The following is a 25,686-nucleotide window of genomic DNA, read 5'->3' on the forward strand; positions in this document are numbered from 1 at the left end:
CCTGCTCACAGGGCAACCATTCCAGACTTGCTGCAGGCACAGCCTAGGCCCCAGTCTTTAAATACATTGCTTATATGCCCTGGCACAATGCAGATGGCAATGGACATCTTACCAGAGCCACCAGTCAAATAGGAGAAACTGTACCAGGAGTTACAAAAATCTGAGAATGGCAGTGATAGATTTTTCCAGTACTGCCTCAGAGACAGATAGTTCTCTACCACAGAAAGAAAGGTGAAAATTGTTTTTGTAATGCTACAGGACAGGAAGGATTATACAAAAACTAGCAAAGGCAGACAGAACCTTGCCCTCTTACCTGTCCAACTGCTCTCTGTCCTGGGAGCACAGCACAGCTCTAAGAGCAGCATATGAAGCCAACAACCCATGGGAGAGAGAATTTCATTCCAGTGCCCAGATGAATAATGCGCTTTTTAAAGTGCTGAACATCTACCAGCTCCAAAGTGAGGCATCAGCTCTGTGATGATATGGCCATTTCCTTAAGAGTTGAGTGTTAGGGACCTTTAACACATCTTGGGCACAGCTGTTAATATGAACCCATGAAATACACTCCATGTGAAAGTACCCAAATCAACATTGTTACTGGAAAGAAAAATGTACTGGGATGTCTGAACCTGACTGTATGAACTTACTGGTTTAGAGCTGCCAGCAAGAATATAAGCCTGGTTACACCAGGGAATTAGATGAATTCACAATTTCGTACTCTGCTCTACTGCTTCTGTCAGCAAACTTTGTTAACTAGTTTTCTGAACCTCAGGTGATGTTGCCAAAGCACAATCACTGAGGGATCAGATTTCAATGGATTTTTTCCCTACCATGACTACTATTACAACTAATGATTTGGACCCATAGGGATTCAATAAATGACAAATGTATGTACTTATTCCAAAACAAACTAAATTTTTAATGGAGTGCAGTTGGCAGGCAAACCACAACCTGGGGAGGGGGCTGGGAAGCCAACTGCATTGCCCACACTAATGGGAAGCAACATGAGCAGTTATAGGAAATACTTTGCAATATTTAATAGTATGTGATAAAGTGCATGTAGCATGACACATAAAAGCATGGACATCTGAACTATTACCAAGGCTGCAGGCAAGGGGACAACAGATTTACTTTCAAACCATTTATTCTCTACTAATGAATGAAATGAACTTAATCTAATAACAAAGAAAGTGGAACAGATTTCTTACAAGACCATGCAATCTTTCTCAGATGTTGCTACCACTGGTGGTAACCAGATTGCCTTTCCTATTATTAAACTGGAATAGGAAATCCTACCACATCCATGCTACATGGGATTGACTGTTACCATGGAAAGAGGTGTGAACAGCTGTTGTTGAAACATTCCTTTCCAAGCTTTGCTTCTTTCCATCATGCAGAACAAGTCCTAAGTACAGACTCCCAGCTACTGCTATATTTGCTTGATGCTCTAGAAGTTGTCTGCATTTTTGATCTTGATGCCCAGTTTAGGACAACTTCCATTTAAATCTGAGCTGTTTTCTGCTGAATTCCAGCTTTCTTACTTCCCAGGTGAAGAAAACAACATCCTTTGTTCCTTCACTATAAGTAAAGATTGGCTTTAAAGAGGTTGCCTTGCTCTTTGTCTTTCTTTTTTTCGACATCATAACTTGAAAAATGAACCCCAACAAGAAACCTGTCATACCTAACAATGAAATGTCTTTGGCTAAACCACCTTCCTTGATGGATTCCTTGATGATTAGAGAATCTTCATGCACCTTCTTGGAAGGAAGGAGAGTAGTCTGGCTTGCTGGTATCCCGTCCAAATACTTCAAGTGGGGAATGAGTTTTTTTACTTCTGCTCTGTAATTATAGTCTGGGTCCTGGGGAGAAATTGAGAAAGTGGTCAGTTTATTTAACAGTCTGTGTTAATACCGTCAATTTCTATGACTGCCACACAATTTGAAATGCTCCTCGCATAATTTCTACTTGAATTGATCATGAAAATGTCCAGAGGACTGCAAAGACACGGCCTTCACCTAAAGACTCCTCTGTTGTTTACCCACTGACGATTTGCCATTTGTCTTTGTTATATCATGTGTAATGTGCAAAAGCAAAAACGCCACTGATGCCCATGGAAAGCCTGGGCTCCCTCAGTATTCAGCCAATCTGTCTCCCTGCTTTTGTGATTCTCTGGTGTTTGCCTCAGTGCTCAGGTGATAGAAAGGCTTGAAATATGTTATGAGTGTTGCTACACCTGCTGATGGAGAAAGAAAGAGCACTTCCATAGATTGTGGTTTTAGGCACACAGTAAAAAAAGTATAAGGCAAGAGTGCTTTGATAGTGGCAGAATACAAATGGACAGCTAGCCACTAATCAAATTTCTTCACCCAGGCAGATCTTATGCTTTTCAGGATAATGCATGAAATATTAGAAACCTCCTCAAAGCCAAGTCCTCATTCAATACAGAGTGGTCATAAACAGAAACCTTTCTGTGGGGTTTGGTTGCTTGGATGCCCCCTCTCTCTGCATGATGCAGCACTGATGTTGGTAGAGGGAACTCACCAGGTAAAATGTGTTAGTTGTTGTTAAGAGGCAGACACCAATTTTTGCAAACTAAGTCTTTAATCTTAATTTAGAAATTGAGTCAACCATTCTCAGCTACGGCCAATTCCCAGCCATGTCCTGTTGGAGAGAAGAATCATGTTACACTCATGCTGCATTTCAGCTACAGAGGCAGAGGCTGCAGAATTTATCATCAAGTTGTTGCTCTTGGTTTAGATAACAGGGGAAGATGAGCTCATCTGAAAATCAAATTACAGGGAGCAAACAGGCCATCTGAAGAAAGAGCAGTAAATTTAGCTGGACCATTCTGTAGATTAAAAGTAAATAAATAGGAGAGCTTTGACAGACCTTTAGCAAGGGCCAGACTACAAGAAGGAGCTTGAGGAATTAGAGTTGGCCATCAAGGGCACACCAAAGTAAGCCCACATATACTCTTTTCTAAATGGCTTTCCTATACACTAAAAAAATGCAAACATCCACTGAAATCAAGAAAGCAACAAAGCCCATGGAGAAGCTCGCAGCAATGAAGGGCAGGCCCCACTTTGTAACAACCTGAGAGCAAAGCATCTTCCCAAAACAGAGACTGGGTGCGAGACTACAGTGAACTCACAGCCTGCCTCTGCGCAGCTCAGTGTAAAATACACCTTTGTGCTTATTCCCTGGACAAATTCACATCTGCGACCACCAATGACCACTTGAAGCCGCCCCAGATATTCCTCTGTGGATACCTGGAACTTGGACTGTAGATAAGACAAAGGTGGTGCTATTGTCTGGGTGTTATCTCACACTTAGGGGAAGGCTAACAAAGCTGGGAAGAATGTATCACTGATAATGGAAACAAAAAAATGCAGAATTTACAGGCCACAAGGAAAGGCAAACCAGCAACTCTGCTAAAATCAGTTCCCACTAGGTAAAAGGTAATTTCGACAGGGGAACCTTGTGATCATTGGCTCAAAAGAAAAGAAAGACAAAGCATGCGGACTAATTAGCACTAGACACAAGAGATAATAATTTACCCAATAGCATAAGAGATCTGTGCAGCCAATTAATGCTTAATTCCTTCGTTTGCTAAAATGGGTAAAGAATGAAAAGTTTTGAATGATGTTGGGACCCTACCACCAAGAAGTCCAAGCTGAAGAATGATCAGCAGCGATGCCACTGGATCCATGGGTGGTGACAATATTCTCTCTCCTCTCTTTTCCATTTCTTTTTATTTCTCTACCTCACATTTACTGTTAAATAAAATCTGTATCATTGACTTTGGCATTAAGTTTGCACTGAAACTCTGGTAGAAGCATGTCTCACTGATCAGATCTTAGCACCTACTTGCACAGGAGTAGAGACAGCCAGTCTGCATGGAGCAGGAGGGCACACCACCACATACCACTGCTCTTTGTACTGCCATGATGGGACAACATGCAGAGCATCCCAAGGACTCATTTCACCTGAACAGCCCAAGGGAAATCTGACATTCCTCCATTACAAGTACCCTTAAAGATTGAAGATGTCAAATCCTCCAAAAATTCCACTTTCATTGAGCAGGAACAACAAGGAAGCAGCATCAGACCTTCTGTGCTGTTAGGATACACTGCACCATTTCCATGGTAGGAAGCTATGATATGAAGTGTCAGTAGATGTATTTATCTCCTTGGGAGCAGAAAGAGTAAGGAGGCATGCCTTGTCCATCACAAGCAGGCAGTGCTTCCTTACTGCAGGAATATATTTTTCCTCTCATGATTGCATCTTCCATAAGGGAGAAATGTTCCAAAATGGAGAAATCACTTTGGTTACAAGCAGTTACAATGTGGTCCCTTAAGGATAATTCCACCACTTTAAACTAGAAAGGCAAGTATATAATATTTTCTTTTGAATTCCAGAGAGGAAAACTATGACAGCTAAAGAGCTACCTTCCATGGCCCCTTTTACTGAACAATAAGATCAAGCCAACAATTGCATCTGAAAAATGCTATTAACTCATATATTTAAGAAGTGCCAAGATTTAAAATATATGCCTGTTGCATGATTGAGTTTTAGTGTTTTCAAGTCTAAGTCCAGGAAAAATATCAAACCCAACCTTTTAGGCAAATTAACAGCATCAACATAACTTCTTTAAAATACACAGAAAAGCTATAGAATATGTTACAGTGGGATAACAGCATCAGCTCTGATTTTGGATCTGCATTACCAGCTGTTTATGGTGCCATTGGGAATTGCACCATCCTTAGTGAGACCTGTGTTTTACATAACTCTGTGTGTGCCCATAGACCTTCCAAAAGACCTGGATGGCAAATATGTTGGTGTTTTAATATCCCAACAACGCTTTTTTATGAAGTAGGAGAAAGTCAAAGAGAGTAATACAGTTCTGAGGCTGTTCATGTAGAATTAGATCTCCCTTGCTTTGTTTGTTGAGTGCCCTGAAACCCAAATCAGATAATGTATTATTGTGTTCCCAGCTTTGTGACACAGAGTTCATGCCTTCAACAAAATACCTCAGCAGAAACTATTCCATCATTTTAGTATGTAAGATGTGAATCACTTTTGCACCTTCAGCTTTTTCTGAAGGACTTCTTGGTCATTTGATTTTAAGCTTTCAGGGGAAAGGGTAACAAGTAGTTCCAACATTATGGCTTTTCCTAGTTACCTCAAGCACTGTTCTTCTGAGGGCCCAACTTCTGAGCATGGTGACATTGGAGGACTTGCTTTTGGAGCTCCAAAAGAAATGCAAAACCCTCAAAAACTGGTGTCTCACCACAGAACCACTGAATGGTTGGGGTTGGAAATTACTTTTTAACGTCACCCAGTTCAGCCTCCCTGCTTAAACAGGTTCACCTGGAGCAGGCTGCATAGGATCACACCCAGATGAGTTTTCAGTATCTCCAGGGGGAGGATACTCCACAGCCTCTCTGGGACACCTGTTCCGGTGCTCATACTCCAAGAGAAGAAGTTTTTCCTCATATTGCTGGGAAATAGGTGTGAGTCTTTACCAGCAGTCTTGTATTTCACTTGTGGTCATCCTGGAGACCATACTAATGAGACCACAACATCTACAGAAATTAAAGGTAGGAAATGCATCCCATGGCATCATCGAGAATGATGCAATAGGAAGATGCAGAAATGTTTCTCATTTCCAACTCACAGTTAAAAAGTACTGACAAAAAAATAACACAATAAGTGCAAACCAAGTCCTCACCTCTGCAGATTCTGCATTTGGCTTCAGGCAAACAAGGTTGCCCTCCACTGTCAGGTGGCTTAGCTTGCAACAAAGTCGCAGGTACTGCACCTGGTTGATATCCTCAATATTGTTCCCTTCCAGGTCCAAAACCTCCAGGTGATCCAGCCAGGTCAGCTGGCTCAGGTCAGAGATATTGTTGTAAGCAATGTAGAGTTCCTCAGCAGAAGTAAACAGAATACACATGTAAACCACGGGCTTGCACAAGTAACACTGAGGCTCTGCAAAATTTTTTCTAATACTTGAAATACTAAATGTTACAAGATGAAACTAGCAAGGTAGCGAACATTTTATAAAGTGTGGCTGTTGCAGCCTTTAATAATAAGAGCTAATTTAGCCATATACTGCTTTAGGCGTACTCAGAATCAGACCTGAATGTTACACCCCATTTTAAGAGTTATATTGTAGCATCTTTTAAACTAACTCACACAATTCGAGGCATGAAACCAAAGCCAGCCAGAAAAGCAAGAGTTGAAGAGAATGAAGACTAAAAGTAAAGAATATCAACTAAAGATAGATGTGAGATTGTTATTTGGTAGGACACATCTATACGTACTTTTAGAGAGCTGAAGGAAGAGATCCCATCTAAATCTGACAGCCCACACCGAGCCATCCACAGGACACGGAGACGGGACAATGATGTTCCAAGATCCCTTATAAAAAACAATTCAAGCTCTATTTGAATGAGTAAAAAAAAGTCAAGACTTGCTTTCTTTTTCCTAAGACTAGGCCACTGCTACTTCCTTCACAGCTCACATTGTTTACAAAATATTCCATTAAAAATGCTCACCCTTGAAGTTGGGGAATGAAATGATACCCCTTTTTACTTATCCAACTGTCATCTTTGTTCTTGCATGACAACATGTCACCCCAGTCCTGTTTGATTAAGATTGTTCCAAGAGCTACACCATGGTAATTCTGCCATAAATCACAGACAATTGCTAAGAATTAAGTGGGGTTTTCCTATGCTGGCATCACTGGCTGCACTCATATAACCCAAATTAATATATCTGAGCTGACTGCATGGTCAGTCTCACTCTGTCCCTCTTACAGATTTACCTCTCTTATGATTTTGCAGTTGAAAGGAATAACACTTTTGTCAGAATCATTTTTTGAATCAGCAGAAAATTATAATCCTTTCCATCCTATTTTTCCATCCTTTGGGTGTAGCAAAATGTCAAAAAGGGATCATTTATATGAACTTTAAACTTTCTGGTCATAACCCAGAAAAATCACACACTGACCTGCTTAAGTCACATGTAATGTCCCACTGACATTACAGTGCTGCACAATACAAAGATAACACAAAAAGGGTGGCAAATCAAACTGGCCTGCCATCTTTGGTAACATTAAGTTGCATAAAGCCACTAGTCTAACATAAACAAAATACACCACTTTATCAAATCCCAAATCAACCAAAGCTCAGAAATTTTCGACTGTAGCCAGATATCAGAGTATTGAACAATAAAGAACTAAACAGTGGGTAACTAAATTCAAAGATAGTTTATCAGAGGAGGTAGAGACAAGCATGGAGTTCATGGCTGAGTTGAAAGGAAGGTCATCTTGTCCAAAACCCATACTCAAGCCAGGCAAGTTTCTCAGGACCACATAAAAAGTTAAAATAGTTCTTAAATAGAGATTATTGGACCTCAAAAATTTGGATTAGCTATCTCTCACAATATTAATTCTTATACTACAGAGAGTAGTAAGTTTAATTAATTTATACTAGTAAGTTTAATTAATTCTTAAAATACAGAGAGTAGTAAGTTTTCTACAGAAAATTGCAAAAGAGAAAAGTAATAGGGGCCCTTATAATCTTAAAATATCAAGGTAACACTTGCTGTACTCATGTTTTCTCTTTGTGGATGACAGGCAACAAGCCCAGATTTGCATTGCCCTCTGAGCCTCATGCAACTTTGGTACAGCTTTGCAGCTACAGACTACAGGGGATTCCCCGTAGCCAAGCTGCCTGCTTCGGCAGGGCATCCAGCCAGTCCCAGAGGTCAGGAAGGAGTGCTTTTTATGAGTGGGGATAGACACATTCTTATCTGTATTTTTTTGTTGTTTCTCTACCATCTGAATACTTGGGAAGGGCCTTGTCAGGAGAAAGGAACCTGTGTAAGCCTGAATAAAGGATAAGTGCAAGGAGAAATATCCTCAGGTGCCTCGCTTCTGTGAGGGGCAAATACAGAGTTGAATGGGAGTTTCTAGGTGAAACTTGGGGTTTCCATCCCTCTGCCTCCTAGGGACTGGTATGTCCATGGGCATCATTCAGACCTATCTGACTTCATCCATCCCCTACCACTGCAGGGGCTGCAGGCACTGGGTATCTCTAACTACCCCTTCCCTGGATGCTGCCCATTTAAATAAGCTCACAATGGAAACACCACACAATGTATTTAATGTTACATTTTACAGCTTTTGAGGTACAAACAGTGCAGCTGACTCAGTGGCCAGAACCAAGCAAAAAAAGAAAAATCTCAGTCTCATTGAACATCTCTTTCCATCTAAGGCTACTCTTCCCTTGAGGAGAAAATCCTCAACTGATATGAACCACAACACCTGCAGCAAATTTTGTGCGTCCAGGAAGCTTGCCTCTAGTGACACGAGGATAAAGAAAGCCAAATTCATATCACCACATCCCTGGCCTTGCACAAGATCTTCCAGGGTCTATTTACATTGTGTATATTTCCTAAATAAAACAAAAACTGGTTCTAAGGCTTCCTTAAGGAACAGATGCCTCCCAAAGTAATATTTACTGAAAATTTATTATTAGATTTGCAAGCAGCATGCCTATAATAAGAAAGAAATTAAATTAAATTACAAAAACAGAACCTACCATGTTGCAAGGCCAACACACCCTTAAATACAAATATGGCATTAGGAATAATGTGAAGGGATTGCACTGCTCATTTCATGACCCTCTTCAAGCATTGATTAGATTTTCAAATTTTGGGCTAATTTTGGTGCAGAATTTTCTCTTCTGTAAAGTACTGAACAGAGATAAAGGGAAGTAGTCACTCTCATTTTTGTGTCATTGAAACAGTGTTTCTGATAGATATTCTGTTTATTAGGCCAGCAAAACTGAAGACAATCCTAACCTGATTACTCTACATATGGTAGAGTAAGATATGGTGAATGGACTTTATTTCCATTTTTAATTTGTCTTGAACTTTTAACTGAAGAGTTTTTGCCACAGAAGGAGATTGCAGCAATATGCTTGTTCCTAATGTTTCTCTGTCAATATAAAGAATGCTAAAGCAAAGCAGAGGATTAATTCCCAAGCAATTTTTACACAGGTTCCCAAGAACAAACAGTTATTCCCTCTAGTCCTTGATCACTCCATGCATTTGTGGAAGTAGTTCCCTGCTCACACTGAGAAGTCTAGAACTTCCAGAGTTAAATCCTATTTCTCTTTGTCAGAGTTTTCTGTTCCAGAGCTGGCTGTGGTTAAACCCAGTGCACACAGACAGGGTCAATCCTACTCAGACTGTGTGTTAGTTCATGCATGGGGCACACTCACTAGGAATTATTAACTAACAAGTCCTTAAAGCATTCCTCCTGCTGTGCACACCATCAGAAGACCCAAACTGAAATGACTTCTAAAGCCTACTTACCTTACTTCTCACAATTTGTGCTACTAAGCTTAGTCTCAAATCCATTCCAGTTTCATTCATGGGTTGCAGCTCTGACTCTCCTACAGCTAACTGGCATGAGTCAGGAATAGCACTTTCAAGGTTAATACTAATCAAAGTTGATGAGGATTTGTATTCCAGAAAAAGGAATTAGGTTGTACATCCCATGTCTTGGGTACTTGCAGAAGGCAGAACGACTGCATGTTTGCAATGCAACCCAGTGTGTGATAGCAGGGTCTTGTTATTAAAAAAATGCTTAAACAGACATTTCAGAATAGAAAAAATATGGAAGCTAATGGGAAGTGGTTTCTTACAAGGCTGAAGCTGGCTGTCACAAAGCTCATCTTTAATTCAAGAAACAAAATACTAAGAAAGCACGAACTTTGTTGTATTGTTTGGTATGACCTGGCCCAGTTTTGCTGTCTCTAAGGGAAGAGACTTAGCAGCCCAAGATATCTCTTCTCCTGCTCCTCAAGAAGGGCACTCCAGCTCTTATGAAGAGCAAAGGACTGCTACCTCTCCTTCCCTGCTAATGTAGAGGCAGTGAGAAGAGGCAAAGGGACTTTTTCCCCTTTGGGCTCTACTGCAGAACCAAATTCCTCTTGCTGACACTGGGGTCATGCTAGCTGCTAGAGGAGCCTAAAATTCTGGATCATGCAGTCACATTTTGGCCCTGCAGATCTTTACTCTTGCATCTGTAATGAGTCATCCCCAGTCAGAGATGTTATCATAGCAAAGTACATCTGCAAACATTTTATTCAGTAACTAACAAACTAATCTTTTGGAAGCTGCATGACTCACTCTGCAGCATCAGAGAAAATTCCCTTGTTAATTACTATAGAGATAATTGCCCTTGAGAGCATGGCTGCTGTGAGGTGAAACAGCCATGGAGCTCAAAGCAAGCTGCTCCTCACAACTGCACGCACCTGCATTTCTGAAAATTCTTCTGAAATATTTTGGCTGGTGAGACGAGAACTTAAGAGCTTGCAAGAGATGGGAGTGTCTCCTCTGGGAGCAGCTCTAGAGCATCTGGCACATCCACCTTGGAGGGGGTGAGAGCAAAGTGAGGAGTTGTTTGAGCACACATGACCACCATGGCGTGCAAGTGTACACACAGGCATGTTTTCATTTGTGTTAAGTGCAGAGGGTGAGATCAGCCCAAACTGGGGAGATACAGCTATTGGCTTTTATTGAAATGGAATTAATGGGAATCTGCACTCTGATAATGATTCACTAGGGTAGACTATTTTAATGTAATAATAAACTCTTAAAACCAATTTATCAGGGTATTAAGAGAGAAAATCCACTATAATTATACATGCAGTGTAACAAAACACTCCTCCCAAAATAATCATTGACCAAGGCTGAAATTAATGAGACACGTGTCAGGGACAAGGATTCTCCTGCATTGGGCATGATATAAACATACAGAAAATTACAGCACCTATTCCAAAAATAGAAAGTAGGGTTGAAAAGTTTGATGGCTGAAAGGAAAAAGATGAGACTCTGTACAAGGCTGGTGGCAGTTGGTAATAAGATGCAGCACAGGAGTGCTCCAGTGATGTACAAACAACAAAGAGCTTATAGAAGGAAAAAGAAGTCCCTGCAGAAGAAACATAGCTCCCATTAATACAATGGATAATCCCAATCCAGTGGAAAAGTGTCCTGTCCCAAGTGACATGGAAGCTGGGAACTTAACAGGAAAGGCAAAGAATTAATAACCAAAACCATTATATATCCTGCTCACCCCTGCTATGGTTCATTCAAGACAGGTTTGAGGCAGAGAGATGGAACATGGGGTGGGGATGTACATATCATAACCTTTGATTGTGATAAACAGAGGACTACAGCCCCTGGAGCTGCCAAACCAGAGTCCTCCTGAGTAATTACTCCACATGTGCTCCTATACACATACTTGCCTGCAAAACACTGAATATCTGATCATGTTTTTAGAATCCCAAAGCACCAAGAAATCAACAGAGACTCCCCCACTTTCACTTTTAACCCCAAAATTTGCATTTATAATTGATTTTGAGGAAATAATATTAATAAACCAAAGGGTTTGAAGCCTGGGTTCCAACTAGCTCAAAATAACTGCTGCAGGGATGGGAACTCATGAAACAGCCCAGCGCTTCTGTGAGGGTCTTGGCAACACCCTCCCCACTTGTGCACAACCATTTAGTATTTTTTCCCATGAAATCTGATGCTCCAATCTTGTCATCACTCCCCCAGGCTGCGGAGAGAGCACAGGGGCAATGAACAGTTTGGCTCACAGCACCTAATAACAAGTTTGAGAAATAATGTGTTCTTCCATTAATCCAACATCCTTGTTCTTCAGGGACTGGTTTGATCCAGCCAAATTTTTACTGGATGAATATCAGACCTAGAGAGCCAAATCCTACTCTTGGTTACACGACAATAAATCCTGAATTGCTCCACTGAGCTCAAGCTACCCAGTAAACACAACAGCAAAACACTGAACACATTTGTCAGTTTGAGCCCTGTCATTTGTTCTTGAAGTCAGTTTTGAATAATTTTCCCAAAAATAATGGAACTTATGGAATAATGGAATCCATGGAACTTGCAAGAAGTATCTCAAAGCACACCTGCATCTGATGATGAATAAATCTTCAGAAGCAATACATCTAAACTAGCTATTGATGCAGATTTTATTTATTTTAAAGATCGCTCTGAAAATGAATGCACCGGTAAATAGAGAAATTTAGATTGTAAGAGAGTGACCAAACTACAGTCTTACAAAATAAAGGAATAAAAGAATCCTATTTCTGATTTACAGAAATCAAGTGGAATTTATCAAGCTGCACTGTGATAACATCTATATGGTCAATGTCAGCACACAATGCTTTAGTTGTACAGATAATTCTGACATCTGAAACAAAACCTTTTAAAGCCTGAATGTTATTTAAATCAGTAACACATGCTCTAATAGGAAGCTTATATAAAAGTTTAATTGTATTCACAAATAGCTGTATTCAAAATTGTAAAACTGATTGTATGCATGTGTTCCTCATACTTGATCAAACTGACGACACAGCCCCCAACTCTGCAACCAGTGCTGAGGCCAAGTCCTTATTGTCCCTGCAGTGTCTTTTTACAGTTGAACAAATGTCATGTGAATGTGATGACCTGCCTTGCTTTGCAGCATTGCAGTCTTTGCAGTCTTTGTATTCACTCTTCAAAATTCAAGTGGCAATATGCTGAGAACTGTTGGCTTGCTTCTCCTCTGTCCCACATCTTACACCTCCATGACACACAGGCTGCCTTTAGCATCATATGCTCCCTTGGGCCAGAGTGAACCACGGCCCAAGGTACAAGATAACGAGGGTCATGTCTCATCTTTGCAGCCAGAAGGCCACTTTTAGGCTGAAATACCACGGAAATGTAGTACCTAATAATCTGGTCTCATTCTGCCTTCTGAACTGTGCAAATTTTCAACAGAAAGAGTTCATAATCCTGTTGAGACACGTTGATGGAGACTTCAAAAACTAAGCAAAAAGCGTGTTTGCTAGGTAATTCTTAAATACATCAGAGGAAAGCTAGCTTGTTTTAGGCTGAACAGAAAGCATGGATTTACCAAATGTCTTCTTAAGTAAAAATTGTGTCTGTAAAATTCTGTTTTCATAACTCCCTTTTACATGCAAATGAAGAATTTCTGAATGAACAAAAAGTTATTGTTGCCAAAGGCCTTTGCAGCAGCATGTCTCTGTTGTCCCAAATTTTTGAGGCAACATTACTATGAATAAGAAGCTGTTTTCAAAATGGGCTGCAGTGCTAATGCCCCTGCCAATATTTCTCCCAACAAACAAATTTCACTATTTTATTCTAGGGTTGTGGGGGTTTCTTTTGTTTCTTGGTTGATTGTGTGTTAAGTTCCAAGTTTGGAAACGGGCAAAGATCTCATATATTGCTTTTTTTAGCTGTGGATCTCTGCCGAACACTTCATTGACAGCGAAATGGGTGTCTGGGAGGAAATGCAACTGCCCGGTGCTGCAGCAGGGGTAAACAGATCAGGGAGAACATTCAAGGTGTCTCACTTCATCCAGCCTGTGACTCTGCCTTTTCATCTTTGTTATGCCAAGGGGAGAGACACCTGCCACAGCTTTTGTGGGCCTACTAAGAAAAAGTACAATTATCAAGGAGCCGTGTGCTTTTGACTAGCACTTTCACTGAAGCAAAAGCCTGAAAACAAGGACAAGAGACTACCTAGCTACAGCAGCCAAAACCACAAACTATCCAAGGCAGTTTGGCTGTTTTCCAGGACAGGAGCCAACGACCACCCTGATGGTCCTGATAAGAGTACTTGAGCTCTGCCATGGACACATCTGTGGCTGTGCTTCAACCAGAGACACTGCACAGAAATCCTTGTTGCACTAACACCAGTGCCCACTGCTCCCTGCCTCCCTCTGCACTGCTGCCAGGCAAAGACGACAGCTGGATACAGGAGATGGCAACAGATGAAAAACCTAAACCAATGAGATACATCTCTGGGCTATTCCTGATTTATAACTTTTTCACTTGTCATTGTTGCTTCTTGTTGCCTCACTGAAACCACTGTAGCAACTGCAATATTACATTAAGTGCTATATTACTTGCAAGAACTTTATTTTCCATGTCAGATTATATCTCATTTAAACAAAAAGTGCTTTGTGAGACCACAATCTCTCTTTGTGAGAGATTTAGAAGTAAGTATGCTGATATACACACTTCTGTAACTCATCATACTTGTGCCTAAGGTAACTGAGATGCTTACTTCTGTTAAAGTTAATACACGTGAAATGCAGCTTTAATTTCAAGTGCTCTCATTTTTAGTTGCTGTCAAAAAAAAACCTAGAGCAGAATAATGGGATTGATCAACACTGATGGAGTCAGGAACAGCAATTCCTTAACACACGGATATACAACACGTGTGGGAAGGATAACGTAATTTGGTGTTAATTTTCTTTTGATCATTAAAACTGCTTGTCAGCTTAGATACTGCTGTAGCATTTTCACAATGAAAGAACAGCTGCTTTAACTCAGCTCCCACAATCTGAGAGGAATAGAGATTGCCAAAGTGTGGTCCTGTTGAACAAGACTTGCCCTTGACTACATTTTTTCCACCCTACTTCAGCTCCCACCCTTGGCATAAAGCTGCACCCCAGAGAAACTGCAGAAACCCAACGCCCCAACTGGGGCTGCCTCCCAATGGGGGCACTATGTCTTCCACAAGAACAAATTGATTTTCAAACAGGAATAAGTTGAGACACAGTAAATAAAACTCTCACATCCACAGAACCATTGCCCCTCAGTTTAACCCCAGAGCTACTGACAGTTCCTATAGCTTTGGCAATTGTTCATTCTCACCATTGAAAGCCTACATATAAAAAAATAAAGGATAATGAAACTGTGGTTACAGAATGAGTTACTTACATTGAACAACTGAATCCCACAGTGCTTTGAAATTTCCTGCATAAAGAACTTTTCAGTCTCCCACATGTTGTGTGCCTGTTTCACAGTATGTTCCAGGTCTGAACTTTGGCAGAGCAAGACAGACATATTCCAACTTTGCTTTAATACAGATCTCATCCTTCAAAATCAACACTTTAAACTTCTAATGCTTCAGGGTAAGCAGAAGGAATATTCTGTAAAAGATCCAAATCATCTGACAGATTCAGTGGTGTTAAGACACATACCACCAAAAAAAAAAAAAGTCCCTGAAACATGTTTTTCTGTGTATCAGAAAAACTGGAGTTCTAGATTAATTGACCACAGACAACTACAGAATTGGATCAGCTTGGAGTAGCTATTCAATTTTTGTCATGGTAATGACTACAGAGTTTCCACTGTAAAAAAATACTTGAAATATTGCAGAAGTGGATTGATATGAAAACTTAAGAGAGAAAATGTAATTTAAAGCAATTCAGTCTGAATATACAATGGTGGAAATGCATGTTCTTGAGATCTTTTAGATCAGGCACATTTGTATGACACTAATGATTTCCTTCTGAGGCTGATGGCTATTTCTTCTTTGTAACTTTTCCTTTCTTTCTTTTTTATCTGTGCACACATCTAATGAGAAAACAAAAAAATAAAGAAGCTTGCAAGAAACAGGTACAGGTACAACTTGGACCTGTGAATGGCAGTTGATTTCCTCCAAATTTCTTTCCTCTCTAAGCCTCTAATGTTCTCTACAGATCTTGACAGACTTGTCTCCATATGTCCTGAGTCAAGACTTCCTCCCTAAACAACAGCTTCAAGTGAGATTTTTTCTGCTTGTACTGGCCTCCAGATGCTCTTTTACAAGCACACAAGATGCAGAAGAGAAGCTTGGGGGACCTCAAAGCCCATCACAGGATTACTGGGACAGACAGGACCTTGTAGATTTCCATACTGAGGATGTTACTACAAAGCAGAGCCTCAGCATTTCCTTCACAGCACAGCAGCAGACATCCCAAATCTGGTGCAGGTGTTAGCTGGATGTAGATCATCTTGGCCTTGCTCTTGAGGCAACTGTAGCTGCAACGCTAAGCAGAGTAAACCAAACCTCTCTAAATTCTTGCCCATGAGATGACACAGCAGAAAGTGGAGTGGTAGGATTGTGAGGCTGATGAAGTTCAAGCCAGAAGATGCCATAAATGTTCTTTCAAACGCACAATCTTTCATAGAACTTCTGTTACCAAAAGTGTGGGTGGCAGGTTTCATTATCAGACCTTTGTGCTCAGGTTCTTACCCCCACAAGAAGAACACACAGCGTAGCTTATGGCAAAGGGTGAAGAATGTGCACACATTACACCTGCTGATGAAACCACAACTTCACCTCCTAAAGCACAAAGGCATTTCAGTATTTATTTCTTGCAGCTATTGATCCAGTTATGGATGCATCTGGGAGATCTGATGCATCCTTTAAAGATTTCATGACAGGAGGATAAAATTCTGCCACACAGCAAATGAGGAGCATAGGTAGAGAAAAAGAAGTGTGAATGTATTTTAGGGGAAAATAGCAACAAGGCCCTTTGTGTGCAGCAATGTGTCTGTAGAAAATAAGAACAACTAAATCAACTCCTGTGTGGAGAATATTCTATAGAAATCAAATAATGAAACTGATTGTGCACTGAAACTCTATCTATTTATTCATTTTTATTCCTCTCATTTGGCAGTTACAACTGACAAATACAACTATTAGCATAATTTCCCCTGCAACCTGATTCCTTCCTTTTTTAAAAATCAGCATTTATCTTGCGTTCCAAGAAAGTATTTTCCCACTGAACATAAATATTTTCAATTAAAAAAAAATCAAACAAGCCACGGAGAAGCAATTCCCTTGTAGGACAGAATCAAAACAACCTACAAACCCATTAAACTAATGCTGATTATTTTCTTATTTCCACAAAGTCTTTCTACAAAGACAATCTTTTCACAGCTGGATACTGCTCAGGAAGGAGGGACCCAGCTTGAGCTGTTTTTGTGTTATTGTGCCACAAATAAATTCCTCTAAGGATCCAAACATCTAGGAGTCTGCTGTGGGAAACCTAGAAACCAGTAAGGAAACCCTGTCTGACTGTGTGAGTGTGGGGTGTGCAGGAAGACAAGAGGGGCACTCCTGGAGTCACTGGAGCTGCTCACTGTGAAGGGGCCTCAATGCCAGCAGTGAAAATTTCAGGTGGTGTGAGAGTTTCTGCCAGAATGGCTCCTGGATGGTCAGACAGGAAAGCTTCCTCAACAGTTCCACTGCTAAGTTCCAATGGGCTAATTACTGTTGCTTCCCAGCCCTGTTCTTTGGTGTTTCTCACACCATGATTATAACAATTTTTTTCTCATCGCTAAATAAATTAATATTTAGGTGTATATTTTCATATGTGAACCCTGAGACTGACAGCTGAAACAGAGCAGCTGCAAACTGCCTAATAGCCAGGCACATAAGTACTTATTTGCTGGCAGTACTTATTACTGACAGTTTCATTTATCATATCCATCCAGAGCGTACAAGCAAGATCATGATACCATTAGGCAAGGCCTTATACACAACTCATGCAGAAGACTGTGTCTGCCCAGGATAAAATAAGCAACTGAGATGGAAAATACAGCATGTTTATACAGCTAACCCAGGATGCTGTAGAAACAACAGTTAACCCAGGAGCTGAGCTGTACTTCTTTTTAAGACCTGGATAGGTGCAAGGCATGAGAAAACATCCTGAGAGGAAAGGCCACTTTTTACCAAATAGACTCAAAGTGGAGTGCCTATTCAGATAGTGGGCAAAGAAGAAGCACAATTATGTAATGGGCTTGTCTTACCTTGCAGGAGTTTACTGGCAGCCTTCCTACACACATTACCTATTACTTATTTACTTTGCTTTTTCACTAGCCGTGTTCTTGATGCACAAAGTGTTGCTGTGGCCTATGGTGATCCTCTGATGGTTTTAATGCTCTGCATTGTATGGCAGTCACAAAATAGGAACATGATAGAGGTGTCCTGGGGGAAGAAACCTGCTGCCATGGAACTGCTCAGATGACAATGAGAGCAGATCCTCTCTGCTCTGTGAGGAGAGAGATGCTCTGCACCCTCCTCACCAACCCTGCCACAGCCAGGAGACTCAAAGCTGGAGCTGCAAGGGCAGGCCCTGCCTCATCATCCCCTTCCTTACAGGTACACCCTGTACCTGGCAGTCTGAAGCACAAGGCAGGGACTTGCAGCTGGGGAAGGCTTCAGGAAATGGGGTGCTGATGCTGAGAAACATGGAAAGACACTGCAAGGCCATAAGCCTCTTTTGGTGTCCTCTGTGCTTGCAGCAGAATGGAGCCTGAGCTCCATCTGCGCATTTGTACAGATAAAGTTCAGCTTCCCTTTCTGGGGAATCAGCCTGTCAGATTCTCTGATATCTAAGGTCACAAAGACACATTTTCTTCTTTGGGCACCTGACCTGGAGAAATTAAACCAGAGGTCTACCCAGGACAGATAAGTGGTCAAAGCAATCAGATTTCCCTAGGTCCAAAGGCAGACAGGCTGATTGTACTTTTCTGAAAATAATCCACTCAACTAAAATATGTTGTATTTCTGTCCCAAAATCATTACTTTCTATCAATAATATGAATAGCCTTAAAACCATCAATGCTAAATAAAACTTGAGGTCACAACAATTTTGCCCAGGTTTGTAATACTACCAGAGATCTGCAGGCACTAATACAGAGAGGACTCATTAATATAGAGATTAAGATTCTAATTAAATGCTTTCCTAGCTCCTGGAAAGCACTCAAAGTCCTCTAAGAACATGTTCTTAACATAGACTTCACAGCATCTTTAACTGCTGAAGGACTTTCAGTCCATCTACACAAAAGAATTAACAGGAACACTTCCCACAGAAACTAGGCTGCATGTGCAATGAAAGGCTTTCCCCATGTTGAAATGTGAATATGAAAGTAAGCAGTGATGCTCTGGGCGCTGAAACAAGGATATGAAGTGATTCACCCCAGCCAAATCAGAGCAGTGGTTCTCTGACTGTATGGGTAAGAGCAACCTAGAGCAAGAGCACCCTGATTCCTTGCTAGACACAGTAAGAAACTGCTATAACACAAATACATCATCTGTTGACAAACATTTGCACCTGTAATGCAAACTGAACTGATTTTAGAAACTATTTGGAGATTTTAAATATCATAACAGCAATGCTGATCCTTGTTGCACAAACCCCGTTGCTTTTACATGTGATATCTGTATGCCTCTGTACAGGTTACTATACAACAAACATAGTTATCCACTAATTGCCAAAGATTAGAAATTACAAGCAGAAGAAAAAAGAGGAAAAAACAAAAAAAGAGATAGGAAAGGAGTATATAAAAATGACAAGGAAAAAAAGTAAATTCAGGGAAATTATGTCGCCATGTTCCTCGTTTGAGGGTAAACTATCCAGAAAGTAGTCGATGCCTAGACACACTATCAACAGTACATCAAATTTAGGGGGGGGTTAAGTGTCAAGGCTCAGTCTTATACAATATAGTGTAACTTGATCCAGATCCAGCAAAGCAATTGGACCAATGTTTAATTTTCAGCTTGTGAGCAATGCCACTGAAGGCAAACTTCTTGTGGCTTTAAAAACAGTAGATATTTTATTTTCTTAAACTCTTTATTGGGTAAAAAGGAGGTTTACTGCTATGTTAAAATACCTAAAGATCCTGATTGAAGTCCCAAAAATACTTGAAAACATTACTTTAGAGCCCTTACGCTGGATTAAAAAATAATTAGTTTGGCTCTGGTTTCTTAAAGTCATAAAATGATCAGCAAAATCTTTACTCAAATCACTTGTCTCATGTTTACAGTTATTTTTTTCACAGCCAAGAGGGCTCAAAACATTTCAAAATGTGAATACAGAGACTCCTGTGTTGCTAGTCTTGTTTCTGGGAGCTGGTGTTAAAAAAATCAAAACAAAAACCTAAGGCTTATAAAAGCATAAGAATTGCTGATTTTCAATGTACTCTGCACCTTGTTCATTTGAACCTCCTGAGGATTTTACTGAGTGAAACAGACCAGGATTACTTCCCTCATTCTGGGGGATGCTTCTGCAACCGTGCAAGCCCAGTTGGAGAACTGCAGCAATGAAATGTTAACTCAATCTGAATGAAGAAAACCTGCTTTCCTTTCCCTATGTCCTCCATACTCACTTTTGTCCCCACACTTGGCAGTCTCTGCATTTCATCTCACTTAAAATATGACAGCCTCTCTCTGTTAGAAGCAGTTGCTTGAGAAGCCCTGAGAGGAGATCACTCTCCTGCTGGCTACAATGTGTGGTGCTGAATGGGAGGAAATGAACTTCAGCTGCTGAAAGAGCTTCTTCTGGAAACTTATGGGAACCAGGTCCCAAGATTCTTCTATCTGATTTAAAAGCCCTTTAGTAAAGATATCTATCTAAACATTTTAAAACAGATCTTTTCATTCATTCCTGAATTGAGAATAAAAGCAATCTGATAAAAAAAATACACAGGCTACATGCCAAAGCAGAAGCAGTATTCATTGGTCTTGGAATATAGTTCTTTTACTGGAAGCATTTCAAAAATAAGGACCATGGCCATCACAAAAAAAAACCAAAACAACAAAAAATTCCCAACCAAACAAAAACCCCAGACCCAAACAAATAAACAAAACCCAGAACCAAAACAAAAACCCAAAACCAACCAAGCAAAAAGCCAAACAAAAAAAAAAATCACTACCCTCCCTCCCCGAAAACCCCCCAAAATCAGCATATTTTAGCAGGCACTCCTCAGAATAGACTTGACTTTTCATCCTCAATTATCAGTTCATAAATCTAGAATTTCTCAGTTGCTAGCAAATTTGTGAAGGTCACCAAACAAGGACATAATGAAGTTATTGTGATTTAGGAAATTTAAAACAATATGAACTATTTTATTTTCACGGTGCACTGGATTTTCCAGAGATGTTCCCTTTAGCAAAGGGCCAGGAGAAAACCAAAACCCAGAAACATCCAAGAAAGAAATTCCCTTTCAACCACCAAGATTGATTATCTGCAAATAAACTTGGATATATTTTCCTTTTGGATTAAATTAAGTAGCTGAAAATGGTTTAATTTTAAAGTTTCAAGTATTCAAAAGTAACACAAGCTTTAGGAGGATTGGGGAAGGACCATGAATTTATAAGGCAGCTCAAACACATTCCCCATCAAAGGAATCACAACTTCTTGAGGAGGTACCAGGAGAAGCCAGTATCCAAACTCACGGATGTAGCAAGCCTTGCACTCCCACAGAAAACTGTCACACAAGAACACCTTGATTCCTCACTGCCAGAACATGACTCCTTTTGTTTCCTTTGAACAGTGCATGGCAATGTGCACCTCAGCATCTTCACATCTGAAGTTTCTGTGTGAGATTGACAGGAATGAATGCCTCAAAAAAAATAGTAACTAAAGTAAGGATGATGAACCTTCATTTTGGCATCTACCAAGCCAATTCTTCTTCCATTTTCAAAATGAAAAAAGAAAAAAAGTTTTAATTTCATTTCATCCCAAAATATTTAAATAATCCTACTCTGCAAAACAATATGAAACAAAAATAAAGTGACAAAACACAGTTTCCCATCTTATTACCCACTCATGCATGCAAACTGACAGCCTTTTCTTCATAATGATTCACCAGAATATGCTCTTACACATAAAACAGAATGAAAATGTCTGCTTTTAGCATCCCAAGTATATACAAAACACTCTCTATTTTTTTCCCCTGCTTTTCTGTCCTTGCCTTCTTTTCAGTAAATAAAACCAATCTTCCAGTTGGACCTTACAAGACATTTCCTATTATCTGCTGCCCATTTTCAAATTACAACCACAATAATTCTGACCTTATGGCTGGCAAAATCTGTGGGAATTACTTTCAGTAAGAAGAAAGAACAATTTTTTATGTCATCCTCAATAGCCCCATTTGCAAGGGTTTGGTTGAATAAAACAAAATAATCACTTTCTGGACAGAATTCAAATATCAACAAGATTAATTCAGAAATAAGGCTGTATTTTGGAGTAAATGGCAGCAGCCTCTGGAATGGGAGCAGCCATGTTACAATAGGTATGGCAGGCATCACTGCTGCTGTGGCAGCAATGCTGCTCTAATGGGCATTAAACTGACATGATGCAGACATTGAAAAATAAAGTTCAAGGCTGTGCTTGCATGGGATGTGCCCTTAAATGATCTGTGTTCATCAATGACAGATTGTCAAAGATGGGAATTAATAAAGCAAAGCTACTGCTGTAACTATACAGATTGAGCTCACGTCTGGGAGAGCCAGCAAAAGTCTTCTTCCTCCTTTACCTTTTCCCTGACAATTGCATTTAACTGCCACACAGAAGGAGCAGCAGGTAGCTCCTCCTGGGCTGGAGTGCCTGGGAATCATCACCGTATTAGACTTGATATCCAAGCCCAAACATATTTACATTAGAGTAGACCAAATCAAAACTCAAACTTGAGACCAAACATTCCCTGCATCAAGACCCACAAGGGTGTCAGGTCAAAGATGGTTTGCCAGAACTTTTCATGACAGAAATTAGAGTCTCAGAATACAGAGGTGCAAAATCCTGCTAAAACCATGAGTCATGCAGTTTAGTTTTCCTGAACAGCATTCTTACATTCAGTACCAACAGAGCTGATCAAAATGTTTTCTGCTGACACATTTGAAGAGAATTTGGAGTTTTGATCAAACTAAACCCCACCTTTTATAATTTTTCTTTTTAATATAATATCTCTTAATACTTCAAAATTTAAATTTTTTCACCCACTACTTACTCCTCCATTGCAATAATGGAACAATTGCATGCTTATGAAAACTGTTGGGTGCTATTAAAATAAATGCAGCAATGTAGAGTCACCACTTCTACATATTATGGATTAGAAGGCAAGAAAAACAAAATTCAGACTGCAGATACTTCATTTCATCACCAGAGCAAGGGTAAATAAAATCAAAGTGTAGCAAATGAAGTTTATTAGATACTTTAGAGAGACCAAGAAGAATTTATTGTCAATTCTTAGGACATTGGGCAAACCCACTACTTTTTACCCCATGAGTTTAGTAGATACCCATACAAAGCCAGAGAGCAGTCCTATTTAAAATAGGGCCTTTTACACAGCCCTTTTCTGATAGGAACTATATTTTTCTACTTTGCATTAATTAGCAAGGGTCATACAGATAGCACAGGAGAGAGAAGACAGCTCTGCCTCCTCATTGTGATGGTTTTCACTTCTACCTTTCCAACCAGCCAACTCCCCCCAGCCGTCTGGGAGAAAACATGATGCTTTCATGCAGCTCAGCAAGCCAGGGACATGCAGGCTCCACAGCAGCTCTCATAAACCTGCTTGCATTGACTTCAGTAAAACCAAAGTGATTTTCATCAGCTGAGGAACTGGTCTGACCTGTACAGAACAGGCTACTGTGCACAGTAAAAGCCCAAAGGCTGAAACACTGAAATCCAAGCACCTAGACATAGATAAGAGGGGAACTTTTAGCTCCTTTCAAACGTGCAACAAATTTCCACGGGCTTCAGCACAGCAGGAACTTCCCTGGTGGCAAACTAGGGCTAATTCATTGGCACAACTTCAGCTCACTGATTTATTCCAGATCAGGTCCTGTCCTTAAACTTCTGTGATAGTGGGGCATATATTCATGACCTAATCCATTATCACAGCATGGAGAAATGGAAGGAATGAAAGCAGCACAAATGAAGATTTTATCACTTAAATAAAATTGAGGGCTGTTATTCTTTATATTTACTTCATAGAATCATTCATTTCTTACCTCACAGATACAAGCAAGCTATTGTTCAACTTCAGTTCTCTCAGATTAGGCAGATGCACACCTGTGGGAACAAAATAAAGAATCACTTTTTGGACCTGGGATTAGAGTAAAGGAAAATTATGACAATTACAAGTTGAAGCATCTAATTTTACAAGTATTTCTTAGCTGTTTCTAGCAGGCCTGTCCTGGACTTCTTCTAAGAAAATCAATGAGATTATTTCACTCAAAAACTATTTCATTCTTTGCATTTTTGAAACATATATGTATTGTCTGCATGACTACCCAATTACAATTTTTGAACCCCTCACTGGAAACTCTGATATGGCACCTTGCCGGACAGACAAGAAAAGAAACTGGCTTGATGTGTGACTGTTTTCTTTGGTCTGATTCCCCATCCTGATTGACTTTTAACTGAGTGATAATCTGCAGAGCTAAAGGATACTTTAGAGTAGAGCATTCCATGACCTATTTAATGGCAAGTAGTGATGGACTTAATGGATACACAGCCAAGTAACACTTCTTCAAAATATAAATTTCAATCAAACAGCAACCACATAATGATCCATAGTCACAACATCATCTTTTACAGTTCACAGGTCCCACAAATGCTACATTTTGCAAAGCATTGCTTTCTTCTTTTAATTTTCTAGATACAACTGTTTACCATTGAATTGTACAAGTTTCATACCTATAAAACCCTCAGTATTCTTTTGTTATTAATTTAATTAATGTGCTTTGTTTTGTATCCCTGAGAGACATTTGCCTTTTTGATTCACTCTAATGGTACCTCTGAACCAAAATCATACACCAAATCCCTCCGAGCTGCAGAGTAACTTAGACACAAGCTCAAGTCTCAGAAGCCATTTCTTATGGACAGTAGTAAATGTTTACCCATTCACACTAGCAGAGTTTACTCAAGGCTGGTGAGCATCCTCCAGTATAACATGCAACCAATTAACATGTAGAAGTAACACCAATTTTAGACAAATTGGACCACTGCTGAAACATTAAAATGTGTTCTCAGCAAATATTTTTATGAGTAATCACAGTCTGGCAAGGGTGATTTACCAATGTCCAGAAGGACACCAGTCGAGTACTTTGCAAAGGATAAAAAAAAAGAAAGGGGAGTGGGATCTCAAAACAAAGAAAGGAGGTCATGTTGTTCATTCCCCAAAGAGAACAAGAGCATTTATGTCAAAAACATTTTAATAAATCATGTTTTAATAGAAGCATTAGCTACCTCTCATGTTATTTTGGAGTGATCATAATGCACATATTGATTTTCATGATGTACTGCAAGTATTTAAGTTCATGTCTTTTCCAAGTACTTTTGAAAATACAAAAAATTCAAAACACACTGTGCCATTTTCTAACCTTTTTTTCCAAGCATTTTCCACAATCCACAAAAACTAAGAACAAATTAGAACACAGAGTCCTCATCCTGCAGGATATGCTTTCTCATGTCAAACAAGTTTTATATGTTTATATGTATATATGGCAACAAAATAATTTGGAGTCCTGGCAGAGAAAATATTAGGATCTCTATTAATTACTCACAGCAGTCACACTAGCTACTGAGCAAAGACTCCCTCGGATGTAAATCATGGCCTAAGAAATTTCTCCCCCCCAAAAAATATCTAGATTCTAAAAAATTTCTATCCTGTTTCTGACAAGGATGGAGAGATTAAATGTCATCCCCTGAAGAGTTAAAGGAAAAACCAAGAGGGTTGCAGTAGCCTCCCCAGTCCCAGCTCCAAACTGAGTAATGGTGCCATGGATTCAGTCAGAGATGTAAAAGGGTTACCAAGCAAAGACTGATGCAAAGCATTGCAAAGCAAAGGAGTTTTAAGGACTAGTGTTAAGCACAAGATTCGAATGAGGAGTCAAAAGAAATGGAGAGACTTGCTCAAGAAAAAGCTTTTCACTGAATGCACTTAGGGTTGGCTCAGGGAAGAAGCAACTATTAAAGGATCCAAAGAGGCTGAGTGACAGGGTGATAA

The 25,686-nt window shown here is 39.9% G+C and overlaps 1 protein-coding gene across 1 annotated transcript in view; it reads right to left on the bottom strand.

Annotated features, from left to right (window-relative positions):
• LOC131559289 (leucine-rich repeat-containing protein 56-like) overlaps nt 1-25,686 on the bottom strand; it is a 56,892-nt gene that overhangs the window by 7,902 nt on the left and 23,304 nt on the right. The window contains exons 5-8 of the mRNA XM_058807618.1: nt 23,687-23,747; nt 6,327-6,423; nt 5,732-5,929; nt 1,682-1,859 (exon numbers count right to left, since the gene is read on the bottom strand). Coding sequence (XP_058663601.1) covers nt 1,682-1,859; nt 5,732-5,929; nt 6,327-6,423; nt 23,687-23,747 — 534 coding nt within the window. The remainder of the gene's footprint in view (nt 1-1,681; nt 1,860-5,731; nt 5,930-6,326; nt 6,424-23,686; nt 23,748-25,686) is intronic.

Source organism: Ammospiza caudacuta, chromosome 6 (genome assembly GCF_027887145.1).
Source record: "Ammospiza caudacuta isolate bAmmCau1 chromosome 6, bAmmCau1.pri, whole genome shotgun sequence".
In the NCBI taxonomy this organism is placed as follows: domain Eukaryota; kingdom Metazoa; phylum Chordata; class Aves; order Passeriformes; family Passerellidae; genus Ammospiza; species Ammospiza caudacuta.